Raw genomic sequence first — 14,090 nt, 5'->3', positions numbered from 1 at the left:
TCTTTGCGCACATCGGTGAGGTAATAGGCGTCGTTGCCGAGTACGCGGCTGACGACGAATGGCCCCTCCCATGGGGGAGATAGCTTGTGCATGCCTTTCTTGTCCTGGATTAGCCGAAGGACGAGGTCGCCCTCCTGGAAGGAGCGACTGCGGACACGGCGACTGTGATAGCGTCGGAGGCCTTGCTGATAGATGGCCGTCCTGGAGAGTGCGAGGTCTCGTTCCTCATCGAGGAGATCGACGCTGTCTTGGCGGGCGAGCTCGTTTTCTTCTTCGGCGTAGTTGACGACCCGTGGCGAGTCGTGGTCGATGTCGGTCGGCATGACAGCTTCGGCGCCGTACACCAGGAAGAAGGGCATGTAGCCAGTCGATCTGTTCGGGGTTGTGCGAATGCCCCAGAGTACAGAAGGTAGCTCTTCCGCCCAGCACCCAGCCGCGCGCTCCAGGGGTACCTCCAGTCGCGGTTTGATTCCGTGGAGGATGCTCTGGTTTGCTCTCTCTGCTTGGCCGTTTGACTCTGGGTGTGCGACTGAAGCGAGGTCAAGTCGGATCTCGTTTTGTTCGCAAAAGTCAGCCATCTCTCCTTTGGCGAAATTCGTGCCGTTGTCGGTGATGATGCTGTGTGGGTACCCATAGCGATAGATCAACTCCCGCAGGAACTTTGTGGCGGTCTTGCCGTCGCATTTCTTGATGGGTTTTGCTTCCACCCACTTCGTGAATTTGTCGACGGCGACGAGGAGGTGGGTGTACCCGCCGGGAGCTGTTTTGAATTTCCCCACCATGTCCATGCCCCATACGGCGAATGGCCATGTGAGGGGGATGGTCTTCAGAGCTGAGCCCGGCATGTGCGACTGGCTCGCATATTTCTGGCATCCGACGCATGCGCGGACGAGTTCGACTGCATCGGCATGTGCTGTTGGCCAGTAGAAGCCGTGCCGAAAGGCCTTGGCTACTATCGAACGTGCGCCCGCGTGGTGGCCGCAGTCCCCTGCGTGGATGTCGCGCAGGATTTTGCGACCCTCCTCAGCGGTGACGCACCGCTGGAATACTCCAGATATGCTGCGTTTGTAGAGCTCGTTGTTGATGATGGTGAAGGACTTGCATCGGCGCATAATCATGCGCGCCTCCGTTTCGTCCATTGGCAAGGCTTGTCGCTCGAGGTAGTTCATGTATGGCTCCGTCCATTCCCCAGCGTCGGAGGCGACTGCGACAAGCACGGAGTCGGGTGCGGGTGGCTCGGCGATGTCGACCTCCCGGGGCACTCGCACCGATGGGTGAGTAAGGATGTCGAGGAAGACTCCCGGCGGGGGTGGTAGTCGCTTGGAGCCGAGCCTGGCGAGTGCGTCGGCCTCTTCGTTTTTGCGTCTATCGACCCACTCGACGACGTGCCCAGCGAAGCTGGCGCCGGCTTGGTCGACCGCCCGCTTGTAGGCGATCATGTTGGCGCCGGTGGCTTCGCAGGTGCCGGATGATACGGGCATGGAGGCCTATGTGGAGCCCAAATTCAGGACTCCACCAGCTTAGTTATCTTATTTTATGTCTATGGTCATATGTGGGCCAATTAGGATTTTTAATAAGTTGTGTGTTTCGACTTGGGCCTGTCTGAGTCAAACTAGGGAGGCCCACTAGGGGCTTGACCGGCCACCCCCCTCATATAAGGGTGGGCACGGCTAGGGTTTAGGGGAGAACAAGTTTTAGTCTAAAGATTAAGGTTTTACCCATTGCGTGTGTTCACGTGTATCATCCCTCCTGGGGTACGGCGCTGCCGTTTATCTATTATATCCGCTGCGAAGGTTCTTGTGTTCATCAAGGATTATCTAGCTCAAGGTTTGAGGCGTATCGTTTATCGATCCGTTGCTTGCTGGATTCGTTCCCTCTTCTCCAGGCTGCGCTCATCGCGTTGTTGGGAGGATTTACTATCCCGTGTTCTCGCTGTGAAAGATCGGGCATCAACCTAGCAGGATCTAGTGGGATCTCGTTGTCGGTTTGGCTGGCGACGAGATCGGAGTCGCCGAAGCAGCGCAACCTTGTTGCGCCCATTTCCTTGGCGATGCGCATGCCATGGAGGAGTGCTTCGTACTCGGCCATGTTGTTGGTGCAGGGCTCGAATTGTAACTGCAGGACGTACCTCATGGTGTCGCCCTTTGGTGAGATGAGGGCGATTCCTGCTCCTGCCCCTTCGAGGTTCTTGGAGCCGTCGAAGTAGAGGGTCCAATGCTTGAAGTCCACCGGGGAGGTTGGCTGATGCGCTTCCTCCCAGTCGACGAAGAAGTCGGCCAGCGCCTGGGATTTGATCGCACGGCGTGGCTCGTATGTGATGTTGTGGACGCTGAGCTCGACTGCCCACTTGGCGACTCGACCGGTTGCGTCGCGATTGAGGATGATGTCGGCGAGTGGCGTCGAAGCGACAACTTTGATGAGGTGCTCGTGGAAGTAAGGGGCCAGACGCCGCTGGGCCCTGAGCACCGAGTAGACCAGCTTCTGATAGTGTGGGTATCGTTGCTTTGACTCGGTGAGGGCTTCGCTGATGTAGTAGACTGGGCGCTGTACGAGCAGCTCCTTTCCTTCTTCCTTGCGCTCGACGACCATGACTACACTTACGGCGCGGTTGGACGCGGCAACGTAGAGGAGCATGGTTTCCTGCGGTAGGGGGCGGCGAGGACGGGTGCGTTATTCAGGGTCTTAGTTGAGGCAACGCTCTTACCCTTAGCCGAGAATACCTATAAGTACCGTCAGCGTCCAATTAGTCAAATGACGTGACGGCTCGGGCGGTCGACATGATTGTCAGGGACTTATTTAGTTAGCCAATAAGTTTCTTGAAAGGAAATGGTTGGCTAACCGTTGGCCAAGGCAGTATTTTTTTTTAAATCCTATGATTTGCATAATATATTTGAAATTTAATAAAATTATGTATTATTAAAAAAATTAGCCGGAGGAAGTACGGGCAAAGCGGAATATTCTCTTCACTATACACACACAAGTTGATTATTTGAGTGTCATGCAATACTCTTTACATTTTGTTCCTTCATCTAACCATATTTTACGTGACTTAATTTTTCGGAAGGGAGGTTGTGGTAGCAAAGTTGGGGGACTAGTAGCGCAAGGGGCGCAAATCCCTATGCACAAGGCACGATGGCCCACCTGACGTGGCGCGGGCCCCAGCTTGCCCTTTCTGCGGTGCAGAAGCTCTTAAAATATCTTGGTCTTGGAAATGACCGCCATGCCCCTCCCCGTTAATTGGTCAGTAGCGTGAACGGAACGCTCGATTCTTTTGTTCCCCAAAGTAGATAAGTTCGGATTAGCTTGGTGATGTGTCACATGGCGTCGTTTTCTTCTTCTGATGGACGTTTGCTTACAACTAAAGCACGATCTAATCTGTGTACTGAATGACACTTTTCTTTGCAAAAATTAAGTGGTCATGGATGGCGACCTGCACCACGAGACTGGTCTCTCAGGCAAGGAATAAAATTTATTTGTCGAGGTGCGGTTTAGGATTAGCGCCCTTCGCGAAGTGGTCGGCACGGGAATGCCGACGTTTCTATTGGGCTCGAAAACTAGCCTTTTCGAACGAGCCGGTGTGAGTCCAAATACCTCATCGGCCCTCAAAAAGTCATCGGGACCGCTGGTGGAGATGCTCTTACACTTTTCCCTACCTAAAATTAGATAGCTCTGGTTAAGCCAAATCAGCCGAGGGTGCGGATTAAGTTAGTTAGGTGTCGTCATCGGGTCACATGGTGTCGTTTTCCTCTCACAGATGTTACTAGAAAACACAAACGGGTGCCCAAGGAAAGGATGCTTTCTTTTCAAAAAGGATATTCAACTGGTCGAGGATCGTGACCCGCACTACAAGACCGATCTTTCAGGCAACGAATAAATTTCTTTTCGAGATGCGGTTCAGGATAATCGTTGCAGAAAACAAATGATCGATCCTTTGGAGGACGGAAAGCATAAAAACGAAAATAGGGAGAGAGAAACGAGAATAGCAAGCTTATATTCGTGTCTATATCTACATGTGCCCTGCACTGCAAACCATGAATCGATTCTCTTAATCATGTTGATGGTGATATCCTGATCTAGACACGACTCGTGTTGCGGTGCTGGTGTATCACTAAACAGCCACATGAGTGTGGTGTCCTAAGTGCAAGAATAGGGGCGAGGCTCCACGCGGTCGTGAGGCGATCGAGTAAAACCTAGGGTTGTGTCTCCCTCGTGCGGTGACGTCGCTGGTCTATTTCGTATTCGGTGATCTTGGAGGTATAGCAGACCACGGTCCCTCACCGGCGGGAGGGTTTCCTTTATTTTGTTCATGTTGTTTTTGAATGTCTTGTTCATGATAATGATCTTGGAGGCATAGCAGAGCCTGAGGCCGGAGCTTGCTCCTCTTCCCGCGGTGGCGCCGTCGACAACAAGGCAGACTGCGCCCTTCACACGCGAAATCCTATCGCTCTCTCGATGTGTGTGTGTGTGTGTGTGTGTGTGTGTGTGTGTGTGTGGGTGGGACATATAAATGTTGACTTGCTGCTGCTGGGCAGTGCTGACCGTTAGATAGGAAACTAACCATGGATTTGGAGCATCCGGGCACAGCGTGCCCTGCCCACGTCGGGGCACTGGATCTCAGCCCGCCACCGCCTAGCAGGTGTACGAGCAGGAGCAGGAACACGTGTTGTTCTTTTAGAAAATTCTCCAGGCTAGTTTGTCATTCTATGAACTTTAAGTAAGTGCTAATTATTATTCTAGATGCAGCTGAATCAAATTTACTCTGTCTCATCTCTCGAACCAAACGACCGACGGAACTATTTCATTCCAAATCATTTTAAGTTCGAACTAAACATAATAATTAAACCAACACATTCCTCTACATTACTTCGTTGCCGGACCAAACACAACCCAAGTGCCATGCACTACTACCTTTTGCTCTCTATGTGAATCGGTATAAGATGTTTTAGATACTTTTAAATTAGACTAGATATAAAATAAAGTGAGTGAACCTACATACTAAAAATAGATTAGATATAAACTAAAGTGGTTGAATCAAAGAAATTGCCTTAACGTCTTACATGTCTTGTCCTTCATCCAAACATATTTTCCGTGACTTTATTTTTCTGAAGGGAGGTTGTGGCTGGCTGTGGTAGCAAAGTTGGGGGACTAGTAGCACAAGGGGCGCCAATCCCTATGCACAAGGCACGATGGCCCACCTGACTTGGCGCGGGCCCCAGCTTACCCTTTCTACGGCGCAGAAGCTCTTAAAATATCCTGGTCTTGGAAATGACCGCCGTGCCCCTCCCCATTACAGCGTTCCTGGACGCCTTCCGGCAGCGTGAACGGAACGCTCGATTCTTTTGTTCCCCAAAGTAGATAAGTTCGGATTACGGATTAGCATGGTGATGTGTCACATGGCGTCGTTTTCTTCTTCTGATGCACGCTTGCTTATAACTAAAGCACGATCAATTCTGTGTACTGAATGACACATTCTTTGCAAAAAAAAAGTGGTCATGGATGGCGACCTGCACCACGAGACTGGTCTCTCAGGCAAGGAATACAATTTCTTTCTGGAGGTGCGGTTCAGGATAATGGTTGCAGGAAACGAATGATCCGTCCGTGGATGGACAGGCAAAAAATCGAGAATGGGAAGCAAAAATGAGGTCCCACCGAGACTTGAACTCGGGTTACAAGATTCAGAGTCTTGTGTCCTAACCACTAGACCATGGGACCGTTCGATGACAAGCGATGCGTTTTGCAAGATTTATACGTTACAAGCAGAGCCACTGATCAAACACTCGACTGTGAGTCTCTGTCGACCATTCTGACCAACATCAATCTTCAGATGTCATTTGCTGACCATCAGCAGTATGAAACATGTTACACGCGCGGCGCCACGGGTTTGGTTGGATTAGCTGCTCCTGACGAGGCTAGCCAGCCAGGTTATGGTAGGCGGCCCAGAACTCAACATCTGCACCAGGTTGGCGAGTTCTTGGGAATTTTCAGCCAGATTCAGACTTCATTCCTCGTGATCAACCAAACTTGCTTTGCGCCATGCAGGTCAGACTGCTGAACCCATGGGCATGAGACGCCATCATACAAGACACATTTTCCATGGGCATTCAGATTTTTTGACATATATAAGAAGGCTAAATAGACAATACTGTTTTTTTCGATAAAGAATACTATGACATATATAAGGATCAATACTATATGACTCTTGGATAATATCCTGTTCTGTCCTGGTCATTTATATTTTGTTTCTTTCTATCCGTCTAATCTTGATCCTACCGAGCTGATCCTATCGATCCGCTTTGCAAAGTATTTGGAAAACTGAGGGGAGGATCACATGAGCGGCCAGAGAACAAGAGTGTTTCGAGGACACCTGCTGCGCATGTCGTATACAAGGCCTAGGTAAGGTACCCTGTGTAAAAGAAGCTTTGCGCTCATTGGAATGACACCATCTATCTAGCATGAGAAGCGCCCTCACAGTATCACTCCCGCTGCGGACTGCTCTCTTGTGCTTGGATAGCAATTTTCCTGGGTAACTAGTGATGAGCCCTCAGTTCTATGAGCCTTTTCATAGAGCCACTGCTTGGTCGGCCATTGTTTTCGTCCAATATTCCAGACTACTCGGTGGGTAGATTGATTTTACATTTGCAAATCCCAAGTCCTGAATAAAAGTATATAGGGAGTATTTATACAATGGATATCCCTGAACTTCTCACTGTTCTTCATGTGATTGTCATGACATCCATGGAACACTCACTATTCTTCATGTGATTGCCATTCACCTACTCATTTCATGAACTTTCCACCACTCTTTTCTCTTGTTCATTTTTCAACAGGAAACAAACGTGGACGCACAATGGTCACATGATTTTGCACTGCGTGCTTGCATGACAAAACTGAAGATACATTTCTGAATAACTTGCTCAACACTTATCACATGCTCAATTAACCAATGTTATATATACAGTAACACAATACTTGCTCGCCTTAAGATTAGGATGTGAAAGATACAGTGTCACATGAGTTTAGAAATGTTCTCTTCAACGGTTAGTTTGAATCTTCAGAATACTCGGAGACATTGGAGGAAAACAAAGGATCCTGGTTTTACAACATTCAGAGTCTTGTGTCTTAACCACTAGACCATGGGACCATTTGATGGACACAAATGTGTTTTGGAATGTATATACCATAGTACAACACACATAGCCATCGATCAAGCAAACTGTATGTCATCCGTCGGTATCTATGAGGAAAACAAGCTTCTTTCTGAAACATGGCTAGCCTGCCGACCATTCTGACCAACATCAGTGTCCAGAAATCATTTGCTGACCTTTTTTTAGGGGAATCATTTGGTGACTGTGAGTAGGAAATGGCACAACGGGCTTGGACTGGTTGTTCCTAATAAGGCCAGCCAAGGGACGGTAGGCCCAATACTCAAAATGTACGCTGGTTGCTCTACATGCAGTTCTTGGCAATTTCCGACCCTTCAAAGATTCAGAATCCATTCCCTTGTGATCAGGACTAACCTTGCTTGCTTTGCGCCATACATGTTAATTAGACAAGAGAACCCACGCAAAAGGGAGGGACACATGATCACACGAGACACATTTTCATGGACATTTAGAATTTGTAGGAAGAACACTTCAAAAGGGGATACTGCAAATGTTACGGCTAAATGTTATACCCGATTCTCTTGTGCCATGCCATTCATATATTGTTTCTTCTTAATCCGTCTAACCTTGAACCTTCCAAGTTGATCCTATCAGTCCTCTTTGCAAAGGATTTGGAAAACAGAGAGGAGGGTCACATTCACATGGGTGGCCAAATAATAAGAGCATGCCACTAGTAGAAAAAGAGGCTTTTGTTTAGAGCTGCCCGGAGCTTTAGCACCGGTTAGGCTATGAACCCAGACTAAAGGGTGCATTAGCACCGGTTCGAGAGGCCAGAGCTTTAGCACCGGTTCGTGCGAGACCTTTAGCACCGATTCGTGTTAAAGGGTTGGCGTCAGCCGCGAACCCTTTAGCACCGGTTCGTGGCACGAACCGGTGCTAAAGGTCTACCCACCCTTTAGAGCACCTCCAGTCGTTGGGGCTCCCCAGGCCGAAATCCGGCGCTAAATAACGCCGGATGGATGTAAATTTCGGCCTGGTGCGGCCCACTTTCCCAGCGGCGAGCCTGATGAAATCCCGGCGATAGCCCGAATTCGAACGGAACATGGCGAAATTCGTTCAAACTTAGCCTAAATTTAGAGATATTTAACATATATAGGCGAGTTTGTACATATATATGCCGAATTCGTAATATATTTGAATTCGGCTAGGGGAACAAGTAAACTAAACATAAAAACACGGCGTTCTACATGCCGAAATGGCGGTACAACATCGTGTAGTCGCCGCCGTCGTCGGAGTCGTCGTCGTCGTCCTTGGGCGGCGCCTGCTGGCTGCTGCTCTGGTCGGGGTGTCCCCAATGGCTCGAACCCTGGCCAGGGTCGCCGAAGCGTGGCGGCGACGGCGACGGCCGGTACCACTCGAGAGAGAGAGCGGTAAGCAGCAGTGCACGAGAGAGAGAGGGAGAGCGGCGGCGCAGGAAATGAGAGGGAGAGGGAGAGTGGCGGTGTAGGAGATGAGAGGGAGAGGGAGACCGGCGGCACTGGAGACGAGAGGAAGAGAATAGAGATAGGGCTATTCGTTCGGCCAGGCTTTTTTTTTTTCGTTTGCTCGAGGATGATTAGCGAGGACGGTTAGCGACGCATTCCTCCATATTCGACCGATTTGGCCGAACGAGTTGCTTCCGCATCTTACAGGTATATTCCGTTTCGGAGAATTAGTTGGTTCCATTCCTTGTATCCAACCGAACACAGGAACGACAGTAGGTATGGAACCGTTCCATTCCATTCCACCTAATTCCATAACCGAACACACCCTTAGAAATGCGGCCTAGGTAAGGTTGCCTAGGCTTTCTGTACATTTGTATGGCACCGTGTATCTAGCATAATTAAGAAGCACCCTGATGATACTACGCCCATACAGGACAACTCCCTTGTGCTTGGATAGCATTTTTCTTGGGCTACAGGTGAGGAGCTCAAAATTCTATGAGCCGTTTCCTAGGACCACTGCCTGGTCAGCCATTGTTTTCCTCCAATATTCCAGACTACGCTGTTCGGTAGATTGATTTTACATTTGCAAATCCCAAGTCATGAGTAAGAGCAGTTAGGGAGTATTTATACAATGGATATCCCCGAACTTCTCACTATTCTTCATGCGACTGTCATGACTTCCGTGGACCACTCATGATTCTTCATGTGATTGCCAATCACCTACTCATTTCATGAGGTTTCAACCTTTCTTTTCTCTTCTTCATTTTCAACAGAAAACAAAACATGGACGCACAATGGTCACGTGATTTAATTTGTGTGTGCTTGCATGACAAAACTGAAGATATACATTTCTGAATGACTTGTTCAACACTTATCACATGTTTAGCTAACTAATGTTATATATATAGCCGCACCTATATTTTCCCAACTTAATTAAGAATTAGGACGTGAAAGGCACAATGTCACGTGAGTTTAGATATGTTTTCTTCAACATTAGTTAGTCTTTAGAATACTATGAAACACAGGAGGAAAACAAGAGATCCTGGTTTATCTATACTCTTATATTGCAGAACCTCACTAAGAGAGGACACTGTATTTTTGCACCCGGGTGCATATGCACCCTTTATTTGAAATGCATTTTCAACATACTTAAAAATGTCAAAAAATACAGGAAAAATGTCTCGTGTATATCTTGACATGTTACATGCTCACATAGTTGTTTCAACAAAAACCGACATGTTTTGTGCCCTGTGTAAAAAGGCACATTTTTGGTACTAAAATAGTCTATTTTTAAGACATTTTTTTGTCTTTTTTACACAGGGCATAAAAATTTTCGGTTTTATGTGAAACTTTACGTGCACACATACAACATGTCCCTCTAGATGTGATTTTTTTTCTAATTTTTTTTAACTTATTAAAATATGTTTTATATATACTAGGTGCATATGCACCCGAGATCAGTTTGAATTTTCGTGAATGTTTCTTCTATAGATGCACACATCTGGTACACATAGGGTGCGCTTGGTAGCCTGCACCAATTTCCTGCACCACGGGCGCAGTGGGAAGAAGGCCCCTGCGCGTCCCAGACGGGCCATGGGCCAGAAAAGCCACATTTTTTGGTGGCCTGCGCAGACTTTTTTTTGGTCCCGTGGAGATTTAGGCTCTGCCCGTTTGGTAGGTCGGTTTTTAGGCCTAGTAGCAGCCCAGAACGGCGCCTCTGTTGTTTGGTTGCAACCCAAAATCCGCTTCTGGTTACCTCTTCCCTTTAGTGATGAGGTTACCAGCGATCAACAGTACAAGCAAGAACACAAAGCACAAGCAAACTTAGCACTGATCATAGACACGATCATATTTCAGGACACATCAGACACGATCATAGTTCAGGACACAGCAGACACGATCAAAGTTCAGGACACGACACGAACAGCAACTAGAGACGACATGGTAGCAGCGACACACAACCAGGTAAGCTTCAGACATGATTTTCGAAGACGACACACTTGGTGGCATCGCCATGGTACAGGCACCTGCTCATCACCTCAGAGCAGGTGAAGTCGAAGATGACCACACTGTACTCGAAGGAGGACACCTTCTTGAAGGTGAGCAACTGGCCTACCTGGAGCTGATGGGCGACGGCGAAGGCCGCCCACCCCTGATCGATGTATGCGTCATCGCCTTTTCTCATCATAGTCATCCTCCAGCTGCATCCAGTGTTGGTGCGGACGATGATGCTGGAAGGGATTTCTCCGAACCACTTGACGAAATCTTGAGGGATCAGGAGCCGGCTGAAGGTGGGCCTGAAGACGATGCGCATGAACTGGTCCGGCCCTACCTCATCTTGGAAGTGGCCGACGTTAGCCGCCCTTCGCTTCTTCGACGGTCCCTCATCAGGGTGTTGGAGATATGCCCGAGAGGCAATAATAAAAAAGTTATTGTTATATCTTAGTGTTCATGACAAATGTTTACACTCCATGCTATAATTGTATTAACCGGAAACATTGATACATGTGTGTTGTGTAAACAACAAGGAGTCCCTAGTAAGCCTCTTGTATAACTAGCTTGTTGATTAATAGATGATCATGGTTTCGTGATCATGAACATTGGATGTTATTAATAACAAGGTTGTGTCATTGGATGAATGATATAATGGACACACACCCAATTAAGCGTAGCATAAGATCACGTCATTAAGTTCAATTTGCTATTTGATTCTGATACATAGTTACCTAGTCCTTCGACCATGAGATCATGTAAATCACTTATACCGGAAGGGTACTTTGATTACACCAAACGCCACTGCGTAAATGGGTGGTTATAAAGGTGGGATTAGGTATTCGGAAAGTATGAGTTGAGGCATATGGATCAAGAGTGGGATATTGTCCATCCCGATGACGGATAGATATACTCTGGGTCCTCTCGGTGGAATGTCGTCTGATTAGCTTGCAAGCATATGAATGGTTCATAAGAGATGACATGCCACGGTACGAGTAAAGAGTACTTGTCGGAGACGAGGTTGAACAAGGTATGAAGATACCGATGATCAAACCTCGGACAAGTAAAATATCGCGTGACAAAGGGAATCGGTATCGTAAGTAAATGGTTCAATCGATCACTAAGTTATCGTTGAATATGTGGGAGCCATTATGGATCTCCAGATCCCGCTATTGGTTATTGGTCGGAGAAGAGTCTCGACTATGTCTGCATAGTTCACGAACCGTAGGGTGCTTGTGACGGTAAAGCACACGTCCGTTGGGAACCCCAAGAGGAAGGTGTGATGCGTACAGCAGCAAGTTTTCCCTCAGTAAGAAACCAAGGTTATCGAACCAGTAGGAGATGAAGGCCACGTGAAGGTTGTTGGTGGAGGAGTGTAGTGCGGCGCAACACCAGGGATTCCGGCGCCAACGTGGAACCTGCACAACACAATCAAAATACTTTGCCCCAACTTAACAGTGAGGTTGTCAATCTCACCGGCTTGCTGTAAACAAAGGATTAAACGTATGGTGTGGAGAATGATGTTTGTTTGCAAAGAACAGCAGAGAACAATGATTGCAGTAGATTGTATTTCAGATGTAAAATAATGGACCGGGGTCCACAGTTCACTAGTGGTGTCTCTCCAATAAGATAAATAGCATGTTGGGTGAACAAATTACAGTTGGGCAATTGACAAATAGAGAGGGCATAACAATGCACATACATATCATGATGACTAATATGAGATTTACTTAGGGCATTACGACAAAGAACATAGACCGCTATCCAGCATGCATCTATGCCTAAAAAGTCCACCTTCGGGTTAGCATCCGCACCCTTCCAAAGATTAAGTTGCAAACAACAGACAATTGCATTAAGTACTGTGCGTAATGTAAACAATACAAATATCCTTAGACAAAGCATTGATGTTTTATCCCTAGTGGCAACAGCACATCCACAACCTTAGAACTTTCTGTCACTGTCCCAGATTCAATGGAGGCATGAACCCACTATCGAGCGTAAATACCCCCTCTTGGAGTTACAAGTATCAACTTGGCCAGAGCCTCTACTAGCAACGGAGAGCATGCAAGATCATAAACAACACATATATGATAGATCAATAATCAACTTGACATAGTATTCCATATTCATCGGATCCCAACAAACACAACATGTAGCATTACAAATAGATGATCTTAATCATGATAGGCAGCTCACAAGATCTAAACATGATAGCACAAGAGGAGAAGACAACCATCTAGCTACTGCTATGGACCCATAGTCCAAGGATGAACTACTCACGCATCAGTCCGGAGGCGGGCATGGTGATGTAGAGCCCTCCGGTGATGATTCCCCTCTCCGGCAGGGTGCCGGAGGCGATCTCCTGAATCCCCCGAGATGGGATTGACGGCGGCGGCGTCTCCGTAACTTTTCTCGTATCGTGGCTCTCGGTACTAGGTTTTTCCGAGACGAAGGAATATATAGGCGAAGGGGCAGAGTCGGGGGACGCTCGAGGGGCCCACCCCATAGGGCGGCGCGGCCAGGGGTGGGGCCGCGCCCCCCTAGGGTGTGGCCGCCTCGTCGCCCCTCTTCGTCTCCTCTTCGGACTTCTGGAAGGCTCCGTGGAAAATAAGACCGTGGGCTTTTGTTTCGTCCAATTCCGAGAATATTTCCTGTGTAGGATTTCTGAAACCAAAAACAGCAGAAAACAGGAACTGGCGCTTCGGCATCTTCTTAATAGGTTAGTGCCGGAAAATGCATCAAAATGATATAAAGTGTATATAAAACATGTGAGTATTGTCATAAAACTAGCATGGAACATAAGAAATTATAGATACGTTTGAGACGTATCAAGCATCCCCAAGCTTAGTTCCTACTCGCCCTCGAGTAGGTAAACGATAACAAGGATAATTTCTGAAGTGACATGCTACTATCATAATCTTGATCAATACTATTGTAAAGCATATGAGATGAATGAAGTGATTCAAAGCAATGGTAAAGATAATGACTAAACAACTGAATCATATAGCAAAGACTTTTCATGAATAGTACTTTCAAGACAAACATCAATAAGTCTTGCATAAGAGTTAACTCATAAAGAAATAAATTCTTAATAGAAGGTTTTGAAACAACACAAAGGAAGATTTAAGTTTCAGCAGTTGCTTTCAACTTTCAACATGTATATCTCATGGATAATTGTCAACACAAAGTAATATGATGAGTGCAAATAAGCAAGTATGTAGGAATCAATGCACACAGTTTTCACAAGTGTTTGCTTCTAAGATGGAAAGAAGTAGGTAAACTGACTCAACATAAAGTAAAAGAAAGGCCCTTCGCAGAGGGAAGCAGGGATTACTCATGTGCTAGAGCTTTTATTTTGAAAACATGGAAACAATTTTGTCAACGGTAGTAATAATTCATATGTGTTATGCATAAAACATCCTATAAGTTGCAAGCCTCATGCATCGAATACCAATAGTGCTCGCACCTTGTCCTAATTAGCTCGGATTTCCATGGATTATCATTGCATTGC

At 47.2% G+C, this 14,090-nt stretch overlaps 1 protein-coding gene and 1 non-coding gene across 2 annotated transcripts; both read right to left on the bottom strand.

Moving 5' to 3' along the window:
- Positions 1 to 1,677: 1,677 nt before the first annotated feature.
- Positions 1,678 to 2,634, bottom strand: LOC139831186 (uncharacterized). Its single transcript, XM_071820547.1, has 2 exons — positions 1,955 to 2,634; positions 1,678 to 1,699 (listed from the first exon to the last, which is right to left on the bottom strand). Exons 1-2 carry the CDS (start codon positions 2,632 to 2,634, stop codon positions 1,678 to 1,680), a joined length of 702 nt encoding a protein of 233 aa, XP_071676648.1.
- Positions 2,635 to 5,640: 3,006 nt separating this feature from the next.
- TRNAQ-CUG (transfer RNA glutamine (anticodon CUG)) lies at positions 5,641 to 5,712 on the bottom strand. Its single transcript has one exon. It is a non-coding gene; the product is annotated as a tRNA-Gln (tRNA).
- Between the last annotated feature and the right edge of the window lie 8,378 nt (positions 5,713 to 14,090).

Source organism: Lolium perenne, chromosome 5, assembly GCF_019359855.2.
Source record: "Lolium perenne isolate Kyuss_39 chromosome 5, Kyuss_2.0, whole genome shotgun sequence".
NCBI classification, from domain to species: domain Eukaryota; kingdom Viridiplantae; phylum Streptophyta; class Magnoliopsida; order Poales; family Poaceae; genus Lolium; species Lolium perenne.
This window is presented reverse-complemented; position numbering and strand designations above follow the sequence as displayed.